This window comes from Sus scrofa, chromosome 15, assembly GCF_054392235.1.
Source record: "Sus scrofa isolate SSC_HxYL_T2T_F1_AM1 chromosome 15, Sscrofa_HxYL_maternal_Yorkshire_Landrace_v2.0, whole genome shotgun sequence".
In the NCBI taxonomy this organism is placed as follows: Eukaryota; Metazoa; Chordata; class Mammalia; order Artiodactyla; family Suidae; genus Sus; species Sus scrofa.
In genome coordinates this window covers 14,317,256-14,341,805 of record NC_139397.1, presented here as the reverse complement: position 1 = coordinate 14,341,805, position 24,550 = coordinate 14,317,256, and the positions used below count along the sequence as shown (strand labels likewise).

Below are 24,550 nucleotides of genomic sequence, written 5' to 3'. Positions count from 1 at the left end.
CCAAGGATTGCAGAAATGTCCAATAATTTTTTGGAGAGTCAGGACCCAGAGGAAGCCCCAGTCAGTATAATAGGAAATGCTTCCAGAGTCTATCAATGTCCTTGGCAGGGTGACGTCAGAAGTTAATTTTTTTCTTTTTCTTTTTCTTTTTCTTTTTCAGCTGCCCCCATGGCATATGGAAGTTCCTGGGTTAGGGATGAAATCTAAGCCAGAGCTGCGATCTACACCACAGCTGCAGCAAAGCAGGATCCTTAACCCACTACCCTGGGCCAGGGATGGAACTGGTACCTCCACAGAGAAAAGCCAGATCCCACTGTACCATAGTGGGAACTCCTTCAAAAGCTATTTTAAAATAAATGCTTATAGGATAATGAGCACTTTTCATACTTCTAATGGTATATAACTGAGTCACTGTGCTGTACACCTGAAACACTGTAAATCAGCCATGTGTCAATTAATATTTTTTAATTTTTCAAAAAGAAATGGTATAGTTTACTGCCAGAGCCTGATGAATATCTCCAAGTTTTCTCCAGGAAGGCAATCTTGAATTTCAAGATTATCCATCTTCAACTGAATATGTGGAGGTGAGGTTTTATTTTATCTGTGCAAGCCCTAAATTAAGAAGTGAAAATCAGGAGCTCCCATTGTGGCGCAGCGGTTAATGAATCTGACTAGGAACCATGAGGTTGTAGGTTTGATCCCTGGCCCTGCTCGGTGGGTTAAGGATCTGGTGTTGCTGTGAGCTGTGGTGTAGGTCGCAGACAAGGCTCAGATCCCGAGTTGCTGTGGCTATGGCATAGGCCAGCAGCCATAGCTCTGATTAGACCCCTAGCGTGGGAACCTCCACATGCTGTGGGAGCAGCCCTGGAAAAGGCAAAAAGACAAAAAAAAAAAGAAAGAAAGAAAAAGAAAAAGAAAAAGAAAAAAGAAGTGAAAATCATATACCCCAAGAATCAGATAGATCGCAACTGACAAAATTCTGGCTGAGTTTCCAGCACAAGGTATCTGATGCGTGCCCTGCACACAAAGTCCTAGAGTAATCTTGTTACTAAAACTAGTCACTAAGTTAGACAGATCTTCAGTATCTGAGTTGGCTGCTGGCTGGCATTTTGAAAGCCAGCTTCTCTATGTAAATGCAACACTCACATGAAAAAAATCTAACAACTAGTTGCACATCTTACAGTCAGAACATTTTATATAAAAGGGATATGAATCAAAACATTCACGGAAACTAGGTTATGCATTTCCTAGTTATTTTTCTGTCTTTTTGGTATTCCTTTCTCTTAAAAAAAATTTTTTTTTTTTTGGAAATTTACTCCCCCTAAGTTTGGAATGTGGCATGAAGAGTCATTTTTAAGCTACCTTTTTACCTGTGCATATTTCGAATCCAGGGCAAAACAATATCATGTTTATCAACATACTACTTGGTCCTAGTAACATCCTGACATAATATCTTGCATAGTTCTTTATATTATAGCTTTCATCCAAGGGGTTTAAAACATACACACACACCATTCAAAATACCACAGCTGATGAAAGCATCTATAATAATAAATGGTAATAGTGTACTTGAATTATAAGACCTGCCTCACCCTTCTTGCAACACTGCACTCTGCACTAGCAGTAATTAAAGAATTAGAGCTATAATTCTGCCTCTAACCAATGTGTAAAAAATAATGTATATTATTTTATAAGTACATAAATTTTGAAAATGAAAACATTCAAGCAGTGTTCACATAATATGTATGCCAATTTAACTTTAATGCTGCTCCTTACACACATTTAAAGACTTAATCAGCACCTCTCTATTGAGTACACACACCCATGTACCAAGCACACACCCTTCCAAGAGTAAACATCTGAGCCTTGGAACCTTATTCAAAGAAACCTCATGGCAATCATCATTTTATTTTTTATCATCTGAACTGGCTCTCTGCTGATGCTCTGGCACCCTTCTATAAGTATAAGGACTAGCTCTCACCACTGAAGACAGCCTGGCCCTGACTCTGCAGACACCATTGGAGGAAGAGAGAAATTCTATTCCCCAGAATCTCCTTTACCTTAAGAATCATCATTTGTAGAGAGGTGAGGCGTCTGCCATGCATGGCATGTAAACAACTCTTACTATAGTTGAGAAACTATGCTATGAGTGGAGAAGAAAAGGCCAAGATGAGCCTCGAGCAACGAAACTCCTGATCCAGACACTGGAAGGACATGGTCTTTTCACATCTCCCAGTGATGAGTCATGTGCCCACCCTTGGCCAACTGGTCCACCAGGTGAGGCTTCATGCTCTTCTGAACTCAGGATCTCCAGCACATAGTCTGTGTAAGAATCTACTTCCACTACATTTCGCAAGCTCTGACAATGGGAAGCAAGGCCCTTCATTATGCTCATCCTGATCCTAATCCCTATCTCAGCTTCCAGAATCCCACTGGTTTCACTTGCTTCCCCAAAAGACTTCCACAACCTCTAACTGAAGTATAATGCACATACAGAGACATGTCATACACATGTGCAACTCAATGGATTTTTACAGATTTTACACTGTGTAACTGGCAAGCAGTCAAAATTGGCTTTTTAATAAGACACACAAGGTCTGTTTAGCTTTACTAAAATTGGCAAAGCCTGACCTCCAAGCTATTTTCCATGGGCTTCCTATAACCTTACAAAATAAGTTTTGCTTTAACACTGTAAAGGAAATCCTTCTCTAGCATTCCCACTCCCACCTCTGCTAAGTCAATATGTCTTTTAATAAAGAGGCAGTCATCAGAACTGTAAAATCTCACAATGCTAATCCTTACTCCCACCAACCCTCCCACTGCTTTATGTGCTGGGAATCACAATGTGGTGACATTAGGAGGGATCCTAAGAATTATTCTGGTCTGGCCATGACAGTGGAACAGAGCTGAGCCACAAGTTGGTCTCATAGATGCCTTTTGATATCTGCTCATTATCTGTAGAGATCTTGGCATATTGTCAGGGAAGCCCGCATAGCTTAGCTTCTCAAGCTTCCTCCACAAAACTAGTATTTAAATCTTTCATATTCTCCAATTGCTAGACCTTGTTGGAGTAACCTAAATTTTTTTATCATTTATATATATATATATATATTTTTTTTTTTCTACTGTACAGCATGGTGACCCAGTTACACTTACAGGTATACATTCTTTTTCCTCACATTACATGTTCCATCATAAGTGACTAGACAGAGTTCCCAGTGCTACACAGTAGGATCCCATTGCTAATTCATCCTGAAGGCAACTTTCTACATCTATTTACCCCAAGCTCCCAGCCCCTCCCACTCCCTCTCCCTCCCCGCTTGGCAACCACAAGTCTATTCTCCAAGTCCATGATTTTCTTTTCTGTGGAAAGGTTCCTTTGTGCCATTTATCTTAATCCAAAAAACAGTATTGAAACCCAGGTCCCATCTTCAGTAGAACTATGTTCACATAGGAAAGCCAACACACACCTCCAATGGAAAAGGACCAGCAGCAGCAGCACCTTTAGCACTTCACTGGCAACTTCAGAGATGCATTTTAGGAATGCCTTCAGACTGCATGGTTTCAACGAATGACAGGAATGTACTTGAACAAGACCCTTTAGTGATACGGATGAAACCCCTCCAAATTCGCCTCCACTCTCCCTACTCTGCTCTTGAACAGCATGGTTGACCTATAAGCCCTACTCCTTGTCTTCTGATTGGGTTTGGCCAATGGAAGCCCCAGCAAAGTTCAGAGTGAGGGGGGAGAATGAGATTGGGGTATTTATCCCCTAGCTTCCTCCACATAGGATCCTGTTGGGTTGGCTGCATCCCTCCACAGGGAAAGCTGCAGCCTTCTCAAGGTAGCCTTCTTGACAGGACTCAGTCCTCCTAGATTCCCATAACCACGCCCTTCTCTGGTCCCATTGGGCCTAAGGATGGCAACAGATCTGAAGTTAACAGCTTAGGGGGTACTGTGCTATCGCTTGTGGTTTCCTTACATTCTACCAGTACCTTTTCAATTTATTAAACCCTCTCAAATTGTCCTAATTCGAGGGTGCTATCTGTGTTTGGCAAGGATTCTGATTGCTACAAGGACCCCGTACCCACCATTCAAAACATGTCATTTCTTTTTACCTTTTACAAACATTGCTGTCCTGTTTACCTTTTAAAAAAAATATCACTACTGAATCATGCAAATGTTTTCCTGGACTAGAACCATACGGCCATGAACTGAAAATGAGAAAGAATAAAAATGGAACTTCAATCACTCTTGGTTAGGGCCAAATGTAACATAAGATGAACATGTCATCAAGACCTGCATATAAATATTGAGAATTCTAATACATCCCTAAAACACAAAACCTCTTTCTGACATTTTCAAGTATTGAGTTTTTAATGCTTGCTTCAGTTTTACGGGTGCATTATCATTTTAATCCATCAATGACTGGGAATTTCAAGCCACAGGAGAAAGCAACAGCAAACAAAAAGTATTGCAAGCAATTGAGAGTTTAAATCTAGATTCCAAGTGAGATAAAGGTCTTACTGTTTGGATCAGAGAGTAATCTGTTCTCTGTTTTGGAGATTCTCCCAATTTCCAATTGCTTTGTTAGCTGTCAAGTAAGTACCCTACAAATAATATGCTTATACCCCCTTCAGTGGTTTATTCCATGTTGGATTTGTTTGTTTTAATGGCCACATCTGTGAGATACGGAAGTTCCAGGCTAGGGGTTGAGTCAAGAGCTGTAGGTGCCAGCCTACACCACAGCCCCAGCAACACTGGATCCAAGCCACGTCTTCGACCTACACCACAGCTCAGGGCAACACCAGATCCTTAACCCACTGAGCGAGGCCAGGGTTGAAATTGCATCCTCGTGGAGACTAACTATATCGGGTTCTTAACTCACTAAGGCACAATGTAAACGCCTCTTCCAGTTTTTTTTATGTTATTAACCCTGGGTTTTGGCATTGTAAAAACAACATTGCTCTAGAAAGAGATGTGTGGAGTTTTGGAATTCCCCTCATGGCCTGGTGTTTCTGTGAGCTATGGTATAGGTTGCAGACAAAGCTCAGATTCTGCGTTGCTGTGGTTCTGGCGTAGACCAGCAGCCACAGCTCTGATTTAACTCCTAGCCTGGGAGCCTCCATATGCTGCAGCTGCGGCCCTAAAAAGACAAAAAAAAAAAAAAAAAAAAGAGAGAGAGACAGACAGACAGACAGACACACATGAGGAGTTTCCAGGACCAGTTCCACCACAAATTGTCTGGGTCATTCTGCCCATGTTGCCTAACTGCTTTGGACCTCAGTTTTTACCTTTATGAAATGGATTGGGGGTGGAGGTGAGATGGAGGCAAATTCTCAAGTTTTTGTGGGTTTTTAAAAAACCAAATTGTTATAACAGAGAGTAAATAAATTCTTCTTGTGGAACGTAGAGGCCATAGCCCAAAGCTGCTTCCCAGGATCAAGAAAGTTCTTTGAAGTCTCAAATTTCACATTAATATTTTGAGCTAATTTGGTTTATTCTCAATCAAAAAAAGAATGTTTACATTTATTTTAATATAAAAATGTTTACAGCACTCCCTGATATCTATAAATCTTGAAATGTGCTAACGCAGCAATTCCACTTCTGGGAAGTAGTTTGGGAGAAATGGTACCTACGTACACAAAGATTCACATGCAAGAATATTAACTGTAACATTTATCTGCAGGGCTGAAAAACCCAAGTATTCTAAATCTATCAGTGGGCTAAATCTATTGTAATTCCACGCCACACAGTCATTATGTCATTCAGTTATTAAAAAGAATAAATTGGAGTTCCCATTACGGCTCAGCTGTGACAAACCCGACTAGTTACCATGCGGACTTGGGTTCAATCCCTGGCCTTGCTCAGTGGGTAAAGGATCCAGCGTTGCCATGAGCTGTGGCGTAGGTCACAGACACAGCTCAGATCTGGCGTTGCTGTGGCTGTGGCATAAGCCGGCAGCTGCAGCTCTGATTCGACCCCTAGCCTGGGAACTTGCACATGCCACAGGTGAGGCCCTAAAAAGACAAAAAAAGGAGTAAATTGATAGGGAAAAATATCCATGGTATATTTTTGGGTGAAGAAAGCAAGTCACAGAACACTTGTTATGATCTTATTTATATTTTTTAGAATCATGAACAGGATCTTTGTGTCTGTGAGTATGTTTTTCTAAATATCCATATTTTTCATGTTTACAAAAAAGGTCTTGATGGATTCCCACTAAATTGTTAGGAGCAGCTACCTTTGGGGAGGGGACTAGGTAGGGAGGTAGTCAAGGAAGACAAACATCTCACACCATATGGTTTTGTACTGTTTAAATACTTTCCCCCAAATACTCCATTCCACTGAATTTAAGAAACCAATGATTTTAGGGCTCAACATCAGATTAGGTATCACTAAGGGAAAAAAATGCAGATAAAACTATGAGATACCATTAATTTTAAAGAGATACCATTGTACATGTATCAAAATGTGTGTGTTGGGGAGTGTTGTAGCTTTAGGATCAATAAAATACAGTATATGATTTCAGAAATTGTTACGATATAGAAGAAAACTAACACTGGTACTCCAGGAAGATACATCGTGACTTATGTACCAAATTTTTGGTTTTCATTTAACTAATAATTAAACTTAACCATCAAGTGATCTTTTCTTTTCTTTCTTTCTTTCTTTTGTCTTTTTGCCTTTTTGCCTTTTCTAGGGCTGTTCCCTCGGCATATGGAGGTTCCCAGGTTAGGGGTTGAATTGGAGCTGTAGCCGCCGGCCTACGCCAGAGCCACAGCAACTCGGGATCCGAGCCGCATCTGCAACCTACACCACAGCTCACGGCAACGCCAGATCCTTAACCCACTGAGCAAGGCCAGGGATCGAACCCACAACCTCATGGTTCCTAGTCAGATTCATTTCTGCTGCACCACGACGGGAACTTCTCTTTCTTTCTTTCTTTCTAGTTATTTTTTTTCTTTGTCTTTTTAGGGCTGCACCCTTGGCATATGGAGGTTCCCGACCAGGGGTCAAATCAGGGCTCAGAGCTGTAGCCTCTGGCCACAGCCACAGCCACAACAACATCAGATCCCAGCCTCGGCTGTGACCTATACCACAACTCAGGGCAACATTGGATCCTTAACCCCCTGAGCGAGGCCAGGGACCAAACCTGCGTCCTCATGGATGCTAGTCAGGTGTGTTGCTACTGAGCCACGATGGGAACTCTGATCTTTTCTTTTTCAAGTCAAATATCCACCTGGCCTTTTGAGACCCTTACTCTTCTCTGCAGCACCCTCCCACTTCACAACAAGCCCTTTGCATCATGATAACCAAGAAATGTTTTGCACCTCCCTACCTTATCAATTTCACCTACATAATATAAATACATAATACCATCCTTATATCCTAAGCATCACAACATGATCAAATGTGAGATGATTTCAAAGTCTGATAAATAAGTTCTTAATTCCATACCTTGGATCAACAGAGCCATTGAATTAAATAAACCCCTAGACATTAATCTCTGGGACATCATCTGAAATTAGATGATATTAAGCTATCAATAATGACTCTTTGGAAATAAACTAGGGAACTAATTTGTTTACTCATTAACTATTTTAGCATGATAGTCACCATATTTTTCCAGCTTAAAAACAAATATGTGCCTCCAACTCTTACTTCAGTCAAACAACATTTAAGGGAATATTTGATTTTTGGACTCAAGTAAATATTTTTTACTCTTTCCTCTTTGTGGCCTTTTAGTTTATCATAAAGGAAAATTAAACAGATGATCAATCCTTTTAAAAGTAATAAACAGAATTCTCTGGTGGCTCAGTGGGTTAAGAACCAGGTGTTGTAACGCTATGGCTTGGGTTTGATCCCTGGCCTGGGAACTTCACATGCCACGGATATGGCCAAAAATATTCAATAAATAAAAGCAATGAAAGACTTCTTATAAAATAATGAATATCTCCCAGAATTTATTCTATTTCTGGGGTTTTCCTATTGACTGATCATGGTTTTTAGTACACCCCAAAGGATAATAATGAAGAACTGGAGAAAAGTTTGCAATGGAAGAAAATACCAAACAATAAACACCTTGATGATTAAACATCACAACAATCACAAAACAATTATTTAAACTTTTTTTTGTCAGCATTCTCCTAGTGTATAGCTAAGATGGAAAGACAAAGAAAATTTAAAGAAGAAAATTTACAGATCCTTGATCATCAATAGAGTTAGGAGAAGTTTACTTCTCAGAAAGCTCTTGCCTTTAATTTTTTTGTTTTTCTTAGAGATGAGACTCAAGTGTTTCCAGCTCAAGTCTCCATGGGCTGGAAGTGCACTGTGGGTACTGGCAAGCAAACAAACAATAGGAAAAGCATCCTCTTTTGGCTTCTAGAGTTAAAAACCCAAAATTTAAAAATCTCCCCTTTGAAATATCTAGTCCTCTCAAAGATGTGTACCACACACAGCTTCCTCCTTCAAAGATTCTGAAAAGCCCAAGCATCCAGACTTAAGGTCCAAATCCTGACACCCTGTCAGTCTGCACGAAACACCACAGTAATTGATCACTTCAAAAAGTAAATGGCACATAGCGGCATTTGTACTCCAACTGAAGAAACTGCTTATGAGCAAATAGAACAGAATTTAGATGTGATGAAATCTCAGAAATTATCTAGTCAAACCTTTTTGTTTTATTGGAGGGAAAATTGAGGATTAGAGTGATTACATGATTTGCCCAAGGTCACGGCTAACAAGTGGAGAAAACCAAGACTTCCAACCCCTAGTGTTTTTTTCAGTTACACTCTACCACCCCTCTTCTGAAACAAAATGCAACAAACTCATCATAAGGCCTTAGAAGATCATGTCTTCTTTTGCTCACCAACTACTACAACATTTTGGGAATCACTATCAAAAACCATGCAAGTACTCTGAAAATAAACCAGAGGATTTGGTGGGAATATCAAAATCTACTGAAGAAGGGGTATGTTTAGGTCCCCCAAGCGTAAGTATATTCATTATTCATATAATAATAACAGGAGAAAACACCTCTATGTTTTAAGGGCTTTGCGCATATTAACTAATTTAATTTTCAAGACCATGCTAGATGCAGGTTCCACCATCATCGACACTTCAGGAATGTGGACACTAGGGCCCAGAAAATTTAAGACATGTACCCATGGTCACATGGGAAGTGGAGAGCCAGGACTTAATCCCTGACTAATTGGACTGAGTGTCTGTTTTGAATCCACAACACTAGTACACCACACACACATTTCAGGATACAAAGTACAAAAAGTAAGCTTGACATTTTCCTAGTTCACAGACATGCTCAGTAGAAGATAATTTTCTTTCAGTTTTATGGGGGTTAAAAAAGATTGAGAAACAATTTTAACAACAACTTTATCACAACTGAATTCTCAACAAATCTGCTAATAGACTAATAACCCTAAGCATCCTATACGATGTTCAAGCTAAAAAAAGAAGAGAGAAATTACAGAATCATAGAAACAAGAAAGGCAAAATGTGAGAGCTAAGTTATTCACAAACTACACAACCAAGCTCCTGAATAATTGACAGCTGCCAATTTTCACGTTAAGATGTATTACAGTAAATTAACCGCACTGAATGGAAAGGGAATGAAAGCAAATTTGAACCATCCTGTTTTCAATGTTAAGACCTTCAATATTTCTGAGAACAGATGCAAAAAAAAAAAAAATAGGATCTAGGAAGTACTGATATTGTGGCACGATTCAAGAAAGAGAAAAGATTTATTACTAAAACCACACATTTTACCCTATGAAAGAATACATAAATGTAGAGGGAGAACAAAGATTGGTCTATTTAGATCTCAGCAACTGTCACGTGAGCTATCTGGGCCACCTTCCTTTTGTCTGGGCTGCACGGTTTTATCTTAGATTCTTCAAAGTCCTAAAATGTTCAAAGACCAAGGTATAAAAATCTACAGCTCCCAATCTGCTTGCCATTATTTTACACGAGCTGCGCACTCCCTTGAGTTTACACACTATTAGTGCCCCATCCTCAGTGAGTGAGATCCCACGCACCTGCTCCATGTGGCCTCGTCTTGTGCAGCAGTTGAGTTTTTACAGTCTGCGTGGCCTGATGGGAACACGTTAGAGGCACCTGAGTAGCCTGATTTGGATAAGCATGCAGAGTCTGTGTCTACACAACTCTCTTGGTAGAATTTTTAATTTAGCTTCATGGAGATCTGAGCTTGTGACATGATGATTATTGTAAAAGATTAGTGGGAGAGGGAAGAAAAAGAACAAAAAAAATAACAAATTCAGTTCAGCCTCCTTGTCCCTCTTGGGTACCTGAGTTTATCTCCTAAAGGATGTTTAGATGATGAACTGGATGATGAGAACCTTCCACACAGAAGTAAGATCCACACTGAATTCTTATGGAAAAGGATGCCTCCCTACCTTCACCTTAAAGGCATTTTTTTTTTCATCATTATTGTAGACCATCCTACTGAACATCTTTGCATCACAGAACGATGTAATGTTTTCACTCTGTACACATAGCATCCCAAGACTGTATTCTAAAATCCTGATCCTGATTGACACCTCATAATCATATAGGAAGTAGAAGACCAGCAAGAAAGGAGATACAGATCCTAATGTTACTCGAAAATGGAAAGTAACAAGAAAGAGGTAAGACTGATGACCTTGGAGAGGCAAATCCATGGGTTCTGATCAGATTTAAGGAATTTCTTTCTTTTTTTTTTTTTTTTTTTTGTCTTTTTGCTATTTCTTTGGGCCGCTCCCGCGGCATATGGAGGTTCCCAGGCTAGGGGTCGAATCAGAGCTGTAGCCACTGGCCTACGCCAGAGCCACAGCAACGCGGGATCCGAGCCGAGTCTGCAACCTACACCACAGCTCACTGAGCAAGGGCAGGGACCGAACCCGTTAACCACTGCACCACGACGGGAACTCCAGATTTAAGGAATTTCTCTCTCAAGCTGTATGTCAATTACATCTAGAAATCATTTCAATATATATTTTAGGAAGCCATCATTACTAAGAATTGATTAATTGAAGAGAAAGCTCTGTTCATCACCGACTTAATGGATGTGGGACAAACACTAACATCGCTCAGCTGAGTAAAACAAGTTGATTTTCTTAGTCAAATTTATTACACACACCATAAGCAGCATTTGGTTTTCCTCTCTAGCCAGTGATGGATTTTCTCCTAGAATAGACCTGACTCTCTAAAAATAGGCTAGAAAGACTTTCTGACCTGACCTACCACACCATTAAGACCACTGATGTACACATTTTCAGAAGAAATCCAATCCTTATTATCTTTAGAGTGTTTTTACAAAGGTCCCTAAACACAAAAAGACTTCTGTTTGAAGTTTATCTTCCTTCCTAACAAGTACAAGGACATATCTTCACATTTAATAAATTTATTATGTCTTTGAAAACAGCAATCCTTTATTCTCTTGGGGATGTGTTGCCTTTCTACCCTCTTGGGTATCTTTACAGCAAAAGCAGTCAGTTTTCCTTCTCTAAAAGCTCTATGGCAGAAATCTCCCACTTAGCATTAACCTTCAATTAGCAAAGCATGGAGCTTATCTACGCATGAATGTGCATGACTGGATAAGGACGTACAGTGTGGGTACACCTATGTGTACACAGATATTTAGGCAAACATACTTACACAGCCTATAGAAAATGAAAAGTTTATACCATTAACATATAGTTATCCTTATAATATGTAAGACATATAAATTTACATGCATGCTTTAATATATACAGACAGATATTACAAACACATTAGATTTTTAACACTTCCTTTCACAGTAACTTTCAGATTCCTAATAGTATTAATAAATATACTATGGCCTCTTTCTTTGAAGGAAAACACTGAAAAGAATGTATTTCCCTCCCTAGCAAATGCCCTGAATTATGATCTGATCATCATTTTTATTGAAAAAGATCAGGTCCCTCCCTCTAAATACTTGGGGATTTAAACATTTGGAAATGGAACCAATTATATCAGAGAAATCAACTATTAATTTTATGTGCAGTTAAGCCTGTCTTTACTTTATAAAATACTCTTAAGAATCTGTATTTCATTTAAAATGCTCAAAATTCCAGAAGGTCCATGTAGGAGCTTTACATTTCACAAAGCATCTCCTGCACAGGCCAGCCTAGTCCTCATGGGTTCAATATTTTATCAAGTGAGAACAGGATGTCACAGAATGCAATACACAGTCGCAGACTTAGAATGACATATTCACATATAGGGACAACTTGCATATAGAGACAAAGGACATACAGTAATATGTTCATAGCAATTAGCTCTGGGTGGCGTTTAGGTAACTTTTCCTACTTATCTGCTTCTCCCATTGATCCCTATAAGAACATCCCTTCTATTGTTTGTATAATACTCCTACTGAATGAAAAAAAAAGTTCTTAGAACGATCTCACAAACATCAAAACACATGAATCCATTTATAAAATGTGTACACCAAGGAGCAGGTCTATCAAAATCAATTTGCATCAGATAAAAAAATACATAGCATGTACAGGGGAGCTCAGCCAGTGCAGAGAATCTTGGCCACCAAGAGCTGGAGGAAGACTCGGGGGGCAGGGCAGGGGGAGTGGGTTAACCCTCCCACAGAACACCACATGGTGAGAATCTGTGCATGACCCTTGCAGCTGACCTGCGCTGGGTGTAAACTCATTTGGGAGCACACACTCCACTGTCCACGTCAAGGCAACAAAAGGAGTGACGTGACACTCTGCGTGACACCTTTCATTCGCAAGAGGGGCCTTGCTGGGGAGGCATCGAAAGGCCTTTTGTACTTCCTTGTCATTCTCAAAGATGCTGACACTTAAGTACCCTCCTAGAAACCAGAGCAGAAGTTAACAAACTTGTCCAAAAAGGCTCCAAAGGGCTCACAAGTCTAAAATGCCCAGACTTAAGTGTGTTCCTAAAGTAGGTGAAATACAGAGGTTACAAGCAAAAATCCAGGATATCCAGGCTATGCTACCTACCTCTGGGCCACACTCTCAAGAAAAAGCCTCGCATCACAATACCAAAATCCCTCTCATACTACCAGGAGGGGAGGCGCTAACCATATACAAATAACCCTTTATTCTTATTCAGAATAAAATATCAGTCCCCAAGCGAGATGACTTTCTTGCAGGCTGACTGTGTAAACGCACTGAATAGAATCGCTTATCATAGGCTAAACCCCACACACCCCACGAAGACATCTCCAACAGCACAGGGTGGCTTCCCCAACCCCCCAAAATTAGCGCCATAGTCAGCTTTTGGTGCCTGTGTATTCTTGAACTGCAGCTGGCCATCTGAGAAAAGCCTCTCCACACCTGTCCACCAGACCTGTTCCGAGAGCTTAGCTTGGATCTGGGCAAACCCCACACTTACAGCCATCAATGCATTGGCATTGAGAAAAACTGCTGAGATGTGCCTCTCCAGGTGTGGCTTTAATTTTCACTTCACCAGGTCAGCTATTTAGGCCTAGTCTTCTCCATTGGCTTGAAGCTTTGTTCACACCATCTTGGGTAACACATCACATTATTCTTCCTTATAAAAACAAACAAACTCAAATGAGCATTCAGAGACAGTTCACCCCTCCTAACACCTCTGCCTTCCCCTCTGATGTATGGGCCATGCTTCTGATCCCACCCGTCAGAAAGCCTCCCCTACTTCCAACAAAAGATGGGCCAGGTGCCATCCTGCATTCCTCAGGCTTCCTACCTGCCTGGCCTCCAAAGATGGGCACAGCCCCGAGCATGTCAGCCTGCTGGCCACCACTGAGTCCCTGGGAGCAGAGCACTGCAGTACCCGGCACTACTCGCCTTCGACGACCGCCACAGACTCAGTCCACTGCCCTCAGCACTTCCCACCCGCCACAAGGGCCCAGCTGTCCTGTGAGGCTGGACCAGGAGGGGAAAATGTGTTCTCAGACTTATAATGGCTCCTCTCTGAACCAGTGCATCTGAAACGTACACAATTCTGGAGGACTCGGGTGTGTTAGTCCCTAACATTAGTCCCTAGCTGGCACTGGCCAGAGCAGCCAGGTTTTCACATTTACTCGGCAGTTAAGTCCAACTCACTTACGTTTAAAACCAAGGTCGAAAATAGAAGTTGCAATTCAATGAGACATCACAGGTTTCATAACTGAGTGTGGAGAGGAGGGGTAGGAGAAATAATCAGGCCTCCTGAAGAACCCGGCCAAGGAGGTTGGTTCACTCAACTCCTCTAGTTGCTGTTTCCTTCCTCCCACCGCCTTTGCCAACGTGGCCATTCTCTATTTCAGCCCCCGACGTTTCAGACTACAGTCCCTGGCAGCAAACTGACAGTCTGGTAATTTATGAGCACACTGGGTGACACGCAGACAGACTTTGCAGAAACAGAGTTAGAGTTCGAAGCTCACATGCAGACAGGAAGGGAGGCTGGAATGCCTTATCAGAAAGGCATTTCTATCTTTCTGTCCTTCATGGATAGCACACCATTTGATACATATGTCTGCACTGACGTATAGCAGAGGGTTTGTTTTTTTTTTCCCCTGTTATAATCTTTTTATTTGGTGGTTTGGCCACAGAACCTTATATAACACCTTCCTGGTTCAAATGTAGCAACACGTATGGCATGGCACTCATATAAAATTCAGGCTCTGCACAGCAGGTCCCAGGAGATATCCCGAATCATTCTACCTTTAGAGGTTTCTATACAATTGATGAAAAATCAAGGACCACCAATAGCAAAAGAAAGATCTGATCATCAGCCTTACCCTATATTCAAAAGCTAGCATTGGGATGGTATGATTTTAGGGATTTCTCAAAACCATTTTCATGCTGATTTTAATAGATTACATGAAGCTGACCTACGGAGGGAAAGGAGTCCAGTTTCCTAAGCCAAAATACACGTGAGCCTACTCCAGTCTTCCCGGGTAGAGTACCGAGATGCACTCCCAGCCTCTGTCTCTGCCTCTGCACTGGGGTGCAACCTTTGCATCCGATTTCCCTAACAAAGAAGCTGGAGATCTGCACCACTTGTTTGGCCAGAAAACACACAGCACAGCTACAACTGAGGAACTTCCATTCATGTGAGCTCAATAAACAATGTGGATTATATAATGAATGAGCCTTTTCTGTGCACCCTGCTATTGGAAAAACATAGGCGCTTTCTGCATAGTTTAAGCCGGTCTGCAAGGAGCAGTTCCCCCTTCCTTGTGAGATCAAACGTGGACAGACGCTTACACTCTTAGATCCCTCTGCTATCAACCTCATTTCTTTTTTGCTTGATAAGAAATTACATAATAAAGAATTATTTCAGTTAAGTCTAAACTATACAGAGAACATTTATACGGTAGCCAACAAGCACCGGAATGGTCTTGGCTTTCAGCTCCATGTTCCCTGCGTTGCCTGAGAAATAATTGGGGGGCGGGGGGCAGGAAGAGGGAGAGGAGGGGAGAGGACATCAACTATCTATGAGAATACTTACAGCCTCCGAGTCTTCAATTCCATGCAGGTACAAATTGTCATACATGGAGGTCTGATAATCCAGAGCACCTCTTTCAAGGCAAAAACAAAATTGCTACAGAAGCCACAGCTAGAGGTAAAGACAGAAAAGGCCTGCTTGGAAGAAATGCACCTGCTTATCGATTCCTGTGGCTTTACCAGGCCAGATGCTGTTCATTCACATCACACAGGGTGAGGTTATCCCCAGAGGCAGTTCAGACCTGGCATTTTATCTGCCTTCCCAATACAGAGCATAAAAAGCAAAACCCTTCCTCAACCACAGACTGGTGACTGAGCTAGGAAAGCGGCCTCTGATTGGCTCAGCTCCCCTGCTTCAGTCAGCTGAAGAGCGTTCCCTCGGAGCATCTTACCAAGCAAAGAGCTGCTTCCTGTTTCGCTTGTACTGTATAGTTCTGTGATAAACACTTCTCAGTATCTAGAAGGCTGCTTGGTATGTTGGGAAAGGAAGGCTATAGAATACTCTAAACACAACTGCTCATCTTCATTAAATGCACAACTGCAGGGGGATGGGGGAGCAAAGGAGGAATTTTATTTTCAGGGAATACTGTGCAAAGACAGGTGAACAGTTACTGATCTCTACCCAACATCTGTACTTAACAGATGCAGTTGAAGTCAAACCCAGCAATATGTCATTTTTAAAAATATTTTAAACCAAGATAAAAGAAAAATAGAATAAACAGATGGTGAGATTGCTTGTGGGAATTTCTACCTTACAAATTTTTAATATCTCACTGAAATCTCTCTGCCTCACTGGCAAGAAAATACCTCTGTGACTCAACTAGTGAAATTTTGAAAATGAAGCCAAAAGCTCTCAAAAGCCTGTATGTAGACGCAAAATTGTTAAATGTCTTTTTAGTTTGATTTTTTTAAATCACCTTTAAATGACAACCAATAGCTTAAATTCTTTGCTAATGCTTGCCCTTTAATATTTCTAAAATAGCACTGATCTTTTTCCAATAACCCAATCAGAAACGTCCTACTGCCTCTCCAGTTCCCACCACACTACAATTCGGTTTGACTGAGAAGAAGTCCCATGGTGGTGCTTACTCAGATACTTGCAGCTATCTGGTCAACCAATAAGGTACTGCAAGCTTTGAAACAGAAGAGCCCTAGAGCTCACTGTAAAAGAATTGAGCTAAATATGGAAAAAAGAAGTTGGTAAGGGGCAAAGAACATAATCTAGAGAAGCTGCATGACTCACAGGGGTCAAAGCAATGACCCAGAAACTCAGAGGCTGAGCCCAGCATCAGCTTCCCCACTAATTGGTTGGATGACTCTGGACCAGTCTCCACTTCTATGGACTTTAGTTTCTTCACCTGCCAAGCTGAGGTAAGAAATAACCCAAAGAAAGAACTTTGCAAATCTAAAGTGCAACATAAACACTTATCAGTGACAACCCTGCTTTGTCAGCTAGAAGGCACTGGCTGCAGTTCACGGGAACTCGGCACTGGAGTAACTGGCTGGCCCCAGACCTAGGAAATGAGGCCTGTCCTCTAGCCAGCATCTCCGAAAAGCATTCTCTTAAAGGAACAAACCTGAGTCACAAACCAGCAATATGAGACCTACACCTGCTGAGCTGAGCACAGTTCTTCCAGGTCTAATCAATCACAGCTACACACCTTGGGAACAGCATCAATCCTTTCAAATATAAAAGATGCCAAGAGGACTCATTTGTCCTGAAGAACCCAAAAATGGGAGGGTTTACAAGGATGTCATCTGTGCCTTCATGGAGGAGAATGCTGCAGAGGACAGGTATGGTGGGCAGGACTCACAGAAGGAGACCCAGTGCCAGCCCTACCTGTTGACAACAGTGTCTCCTTGAGCAAGTCACTTCCCAGGCTAACCCTCCACCAAGCAAGAGGACTCAGTCAGAGGATTTGTAAGCCCAAATTCCTGTGTCAGATTTCTATTATTTGATTACAGCTATAATTATAGCCATGTGATATTTTAGCCAGAATCAACAGAAAATTGAGGCAAGGTGCTGTTTTTTTTTTTTTCCTTAGATTTTTCCAGATCATTTCCTTCTTTTACTATTTCAATTGAGAACATAGATATTTTATTAATATATTTAAATGGAATCTAAATTGGGGGCCGGGGAAGGGGAGAAGCAGTCCACTTCCGTAATTCACCAAAATAAAAGAAACTGCTCCCTACTGGTAAAACTGTACATGGCTCAGTTCCTCTCCCGCATTTCCCTACAGCCAATGTAAGGGTCTAAAGAATCTCTTAAAAGGACAGGGGCTCATCTTATGATATATGGAAGCATGCAGTGGGGAAGTGTGACTCAGGGGAGAGAGCAATGGATCAAGTAGAGCAGCCTTTGGTCATCCTTGGCAATCCTGCACCCAGACCCCTCAAGGACTGAGGACAGATGCAAAGCAGAGGCAGGCTGACTCTGCCCGTTTCCCAGGAGGTCAGAAAAATGCTAAATGAACTGTGAGAGGTGGAAGAACCCCAGACGTCACCTAATCAAGCCCTCATTTTAATATCCAGTTAAATTGTTTTATTCAAAGCCATAATTTTCTACACTGTGTGTTGCTTCCCCATTCCCTTCTTGAGGGGGTTTTCAAGATAAGGAAAGAGAAGCAGTGGATGTGTTTCCAGGAGGAATTCAGTAAAGTAAAAAGAGATCGCTTTGATGGGAAGATCCCTATTTTCCCCACTCCTTTCATTCTAAAAATTGTCTAATCACAAGCTATTTGGTCACCCACAAGCTGACAACTGAAAATCAACTGATCGACTAGGGAGTCTGCCCCCTGACTGTATCTACATAGAATAGGTACTGCACCTTCAAGTCACTTTAAGGGTTCAACCAGTCAGTACTCAGGCTGATCCTATAGATCCAGGGGAACCCAGCAAGAGGCTGTGGAGTTTCCCAAAGGAACTCCAAGTAGTTTCCCAGAAAAGTGAACTGGGAACTCCGAGGGGATCTCAGAACTGACCTTTTCTGTCCCAAGACTCTCTGAACTGAGAGCTGGCTGAGCAGTGGCGAGAGGTCCCTGAGAGCTTCCTTGCCTGTTTCACACCATCTCAAGCCCCCAGCTTTTGATGAAAGGGCCCCAGCACCCCATCAGGTCTAAGCTCTGAGGACCAAATCTCAAGGGTGTCATACTGCACTGAGGCAAAAGGTGAACATCAAGTAAGGGACTAGCACCCTCTTGGTTTTGATTTGAAGAGTTCTCCAGTTAAATGATGGGTTGAGAAGATGAGAAAGAAGCCACTCCTCCACTGGTCTACTCCTCCAACCTCAGCTACAGTGCAGACCAGTCAGAAAAGCTCGTGGCTTGCTTTGTTTCCCAGTAACCCACCCACCTCTTGTCCTTGTGTAGCCTCCAAAACTACACAGCCTCCAAAGCCTGCCTCCCACTTGAAGGATGCTCTGCTGACCGTGTTTCTTTTCAGATGATCTCTTGTGATGATCAACAGTTTAAAGCCAAAAGACCGCATGAAAAGGAGTTCCTGTCGTTGCGCAGTGGAAATGAATCCAACTAGGAACCATGAGGTTGCCGGTTGGATCCCTGGCCTTGCTCAGTGGGTTAAGGATCTGGCATTGCTATGAGCGGTGGTGTAGGTCTCAGACGTGGCTTGGATCCTGCATTGCTGTGGCCCTGGTGTAGGCCAGCAGCTATAGCTCCAATTCAACCACCAGCCTGGGAACCTCCATGTGCCACAGGCACGGCCCTAAAAAGACAAAGAAAAAAAAAAAAAGACATTGACTGTGTGATTCTATTTTCTAAATCACATGATTCTTGGTGCAGAGGCTCTTGGAATTTGACAACTGTCTCAGCTGAGCTCAGTTCAATGGAGGGAATGGTATAGTCCTCAGCACTCTTTTGCATCTCAAGGCATGAAACAGTTTCTGCTGGCTTCAAACTTAGGGACACAGCATTGCTTTTCCTTACCTGGGCTGGGCCTTGTGGTATAGTAAATGCCTGGAATTGATGGTGGAATACGAAGGACAAGCATTTCTCTTTTTTGGAAAGGAAAGGGAAGAGGGGGGACAAGCCAAGAGCTGGCTGATGAGCTCTGAGTTTTAGACAGCTCTGAATTTAAAGACAAGTGGTACAGATTTGCATACAAAAGGAAATGTTGCTCTCCAATTTTCCGCCCAGATTTCTCTAGAGTTTAACATTTCTAGGGCGGTGGAGTTTGGTGTTCTGCAGTAAGACTCTGAGAAGTTGGGAAAGAGACAAAGGAACAGTGTTTGGACACTCACTGGCTCTGTGGGCCAGAACAGGAACCCAAGGCCAACTCAGGCTTGGGGATTCTTTCACTCTTTGTTTTTGAGTTTTTCTAAATGGCCATCGTGTGCTAGATAATTTTGTCCCTCTCCTGCTCCGCGAGTACAAATCCACTTGTTTGTGTCTAGAAACCTGTGTGGCATTTGAGCACTAATATTTTACGCCTGTTTCCTCCCTGACATGCTTCAGATGGATGGCAACGGAAGGGCAGACAAAGGAGTGAAAACAAAACAAAACACTACAATCATTCCCCCTTTTAGTGAGTTTGAATTTAGACCTTACTACCTAGGCAGGCATGTCCTTAAGTCTCTCTGGGCCTCATCTGTAAAACGCAGACAGTCGAGTTCTGGACTTAATGAGTTAATATACGAAAGGGACATAGAAAGTGCCCAGAATGTTAGAAAGCAGAGGGGAGGAGTTCCTGTTGTGGCACAGCGGAAATGAATCCGACTAGGAACCGTGAGGGTTCAGGTTCAATCCCTGGCCTTGCTCAGTGGGTTAAGGATCTGGCATCACCATGGGCTGTGGTGTAAGTTTCAGATGTGGCTCGGATCCTGCATTGCTGTGGCTATGGTATAGGCCGGCGGCTGTAGCTACAATTGGACCCCTAGCCTGGGAACCTCTATATGCCTCAGGTGCGGCCCTAAAAAGTGGGGGTTGGGGGGGGAGCAAGCAAGCAGAGGGCAGAAGAATTGGTCTAATTTTTTTAAGGGTGTAGTATGGAATCAGAGCTGCCTACATCACCCAGCTCAGAGGGCCCCCCACAAACTGCAATTTGTGTGAATGGTGTTCCAGGCACAGTGCAACAGGGACACTTCAGAGCAGTCTGGATAAGAGCAGGGATCTCACCAGGCTGCCTGTATATTCCCAGGGTGCCTCTTCTCAGGTGGATAACATTCAGCCAGCTACTCTGCCTTTCTGTGCCTCAGCTCCTCATCTGTAAAATGAGGACTGCCCCAAGATTATCACACAAGGTTAAAAGCCTTGAGAGAAGAAAGGGCTCAGAGTGATGTCTGGTGCAAACTCAATGCTGCACAAGCAGCAGCTGCTTCTCCTCATTGCTGGGTCCGGGCCTGAAGCACTGGTGCCCTTTGCCTCTGGGGTGGGAGTCCTCCTCCTTGCTCCCGAGGCCAGCCTGGTCCTCTCAGCATCCACCTGGGTTCCCGGTCTCAGCCAGCAGAGCCGAGACCAGCATCCTGCTTCCTGTCGCCCTACTTAGCTTCATGCCAACCTCCTCCCGATGGCCTACCTGCTTCATTTGGCCAGACTGATGGCACCTTATGCTGAAGCTGGCATGCACTTCCAGACCTCCTGGCTGGCCTGACAACACCTCAAGCCTTCAGCCACCCTGTATAGCTCTGCATTTTTCTCACGTGCCCTGCGATACTCAGTACCCACATGCACTGATCTTCCCAATGGCCGGGCATCTTGCCAATCCAGAATTCCAACCTCCCTCACCCCACCAGCTGCCCCTAGACTGCCCCAAGCTGTCACAAACCCTGCAAAAGTCCTGTAACACATGCTATGACTGTTTCTTATCAAGGAAGCAAAAGGATAGTGAGAAAGACAGAAAGAAAAAGAGAGACAGGGATAAAAAGGCAGAGACAGAAAACCCGAGAGACACTCAGAGCAAGAATCAATCTGTGGACTTGCTTCCCTCCTCCCTGCCACTCGTGATGGCTCCAGGAAAAAATAATAGTTCATACTTCATAAAAGAGTGAGCATCAGTAAGGGAAAAAAATTCCCATGGCCTATTCACCTGCTAGAGAATGACAGATCCCTCCCTGTGATTGACGGATTACTCAGAAATCTCACTTTCAGGAAAAAAAAAAAAAAAAAAAGCCAATCTCTGGGCAAAAACATTCCACACAGCCACAAGTTTCATTAACACTGCACAACTTTATTTTCAGACACAAATCGGGTTGAGGAGACTAGTCTGGCTGGTGTCCTCCTCGTTGCCCGTACACTGTTTAGCTCATGTCGTCCATGCTGATTTAATAAGTACACTGCCCATTGCTGACGGCTCGGCACTATGTTAGAGGCTGGGAACTTGAAGGTCAGCAAGCCATGACTGCATCCTCCCAGGGACCAACTGGAGATCCTTAAGACAGAAACTGAACCAAGGTTGGAGAGGGCTGCAATCAAAGCTCTCAGGTTTGGGGAAGCTCTGATGAGAGCTGGAGAGCCACCTGATTCCTTTATCTGCAAAGTTTCAGCTGGAGAAGCAGGAACAGGGAAAGAAAGGGATGAATCTGACTCCAGGGACAGGGCAGAAATGAATCAGCCACCAACTTACTACATGGCCCTGGGCAGACCCCTTCCCAAGGATTCCTAATTTGCTATAGAGAATAAACAGTTTACTCTTTTTAAATGTATAATTTATAAAATAGGATTTTCTATTTTGTTACTGTTTTTAGGTAGCAATTCATGTTTTTCCCTCTCAGGGGGAGTTTTTCTCCTCAATTTAATAACATGTTTTTGGTTGTTTTTTTAACCAATCCAGTTGGTCACCCAATAAACATCTATGAATTCTTATTGAGTACCTAGTATCTCTGTGAACAAAAATCAGATCATGTCAGCTCCTCTCTGAAATCTGTGGAGGTTTCCTAAAGGTTGAATCTTAAGGCGAAGACTCAACTCTTTAACACGGTCCAGCCTGGCCTCAAGATTTCTCTCCCCACATCCCTCATTTTGTACCTCTGACTTCTTCATTCTCTCCTCTATAGCTGGCCTCACCTTCTTGGACACATCACACCCCCCTCCCACCACTGGGCTTTGTCTATTCTGAGCCCTTTGCCTAAAACCCCACACCTCCCTGACCCCAATCCCCATGGACATGTGTTAGTGAGGCTGATGAATTAATATGTCTGCAGAATGTGAATTCTGTGGGAAAAGGTTTCAGGTAACTTCTCACCAATTACATGTCCACTGCCCAGCACAGTGCCTGGCACACATACAGCTTTAAATAAATACGTGAATAATTCATGATGGCATTGACCTCTTGGCTACTTCTGCACTTTGGCAGCCAAAACAGGGCAGTAACTGACAACGACCAAAAAAAGCTCACAACGTGAGCTACGAAAACTCAGAACATGGACATCCCCAGAGCGTTCTCAACAAATCATCCTCATGCCCTGACCAGGAGAGAGTGATCATGTTCAGATTCAGATGCTTGCAAATTAAGTAATCTAGGTGTGACATGGAGCTGTTGTTCTAACAGTGCCTTTATTTCAAAGAAAACAATTTATACATGTTGATGGAATTTTTTTTTGTGTGATGGAGAGAAGACCCCATGATCTTTCACACCTTCATCCCTTTATGCACAATGTTCCCTCTGTTTGGGAACATCTCACCCTCAGCTTTTGCTTATTAGTGAATTCATGCCTTCTTGGAGGTCTGATGGAAACGTCACTAAGACCTTTTCCAACTCCCTCAGACATTGGACACTCCTCCTTCTATACTCCCAAAGCCCTCTCTTCTCCCAGACTTCTTCTAATGGGTCTACCACTTACTAGCACATAATTCATCCAGTAGACCTATTTCTTCTACAAGGTGAACAACCTGGGCAAGAACAAGGTCCTGTTCAGCTCTGTACCCCAAATGCTTCCTTCCATAGAAGATCCCCCAAAAAATTGCAGTTGTAGAAAATGAATGATAAACATGAAAAGAAAACTCACACCTTGAGCCCTGAGGGTATTGTCTCCATCATAATTCATAGTCTTGTCTAGCAGATGTTTGGGATCTTAGAAGGACTCAACAGACAAGGGAATGAGCCAGGAATCTGTGAGGTCAAGTTTAGGGCTGTTGTGGTTTTAGAAAAACAAACCACAAGATGGAAAGGAGTTTAGGAACTCAGGTGTTAGCCGGACTTGGGTCAGTGGTAGAGGCTTTTCTTTGGCAGAATCTATGGACAGAAGGGATACTGGTGACTGGTGGGTGGACCATAGCAGTCGGGTCCTAGGGTGTTTCCTGAAATGTTGTGGCCTCAAAATATATTTTTGGAGAAATCCCTATTTCCTTATGGAAAAGAATGCCAGCCTACGTCCCCTTCAAAGGCAAGAACTATGTCTCATTCATCTTATTTATATCGCCTCTCTAACCTAGTACCTATCACAATAACTGGAAAAACAGAAATTCAGTGACTACAGTAAGAATAGCCGAATAAGCTAGTATGAAATGGGTGACCTCCACAAGGGAGCATGGTCCTGAGAGGACCTTGTGTGTCAAGTTCTATCTTATCCCACGCTGCCTTAGGCACCAAGCATTCTAGAGCCTCAGCAGGGGAGTAGGAAATATTATCAGTCCAAAATACAGAGCTCAGATGGAGTTCCCATTGTGGCTCAGTGGTAACAAACCAGACTAGTATCCATGAGGATGAGGGCTCGATCCCTGGCCCTGCTCAGTGGGTTAAGGATATGGCATTGCCACAAGTTGCAGTGTAGGTCACAGACACAGCTTGGATCCTGGGTTGCTGTGGCTGTGGCGTCGGCCAGCAGCTGTAGCCCTGATTTGACCCCTAGCCTGGGAACTTCCATATGCTGCAGGTGTGGCCCTAAAAAAAAATAATAATGATGATACAGACCCTAGAGTACCAATACTCATTCTAGGTCCCACCTGCAACCAGACCTAGAGCTTACAAAATGCCACGAGACTTGAGTAGGATTATCTCAAGCAATGGATTGGTCTTAAGCTTCAGGTTGACGGTTTTAAGTTTCTGCAACGCAGTGAGCAGGAAGGAAGGAAGGGCAGTTTTGGTGCATGCTGCTGAGCTCTGACTTC

The 24,550-nt window shown here is 42.8% G+C and overlaps 1 protein-coding gene across 8 annotated transcripts in view; it reads right to left on the bottom strand.

Annotated features, from left to right (window-relative positions):
- Positions 1 to 24,550, bottom strand: part of CACNB4 (calcium voltage-gated channel auxiliary subunit beta 4) — a 277,391-nt gene that overhangs the window by 137,060 nt on the left and 115,781 nt on the right. For 2 of the 8 annotated variants that reach the window (XM_084998221.1, XM_084998226.1), the window contains exon 1: positions 15,493 to 15,777. In XM_084998221.1, coding sequence (XP_084854347.1) covers positions 15,493 to 15,537 — 45 coding nt within the window. In that variant the 5' untranslated portion in view covers positions 15,538 to 15,777. 8 annotated transcript variants of the gene reach the window in all.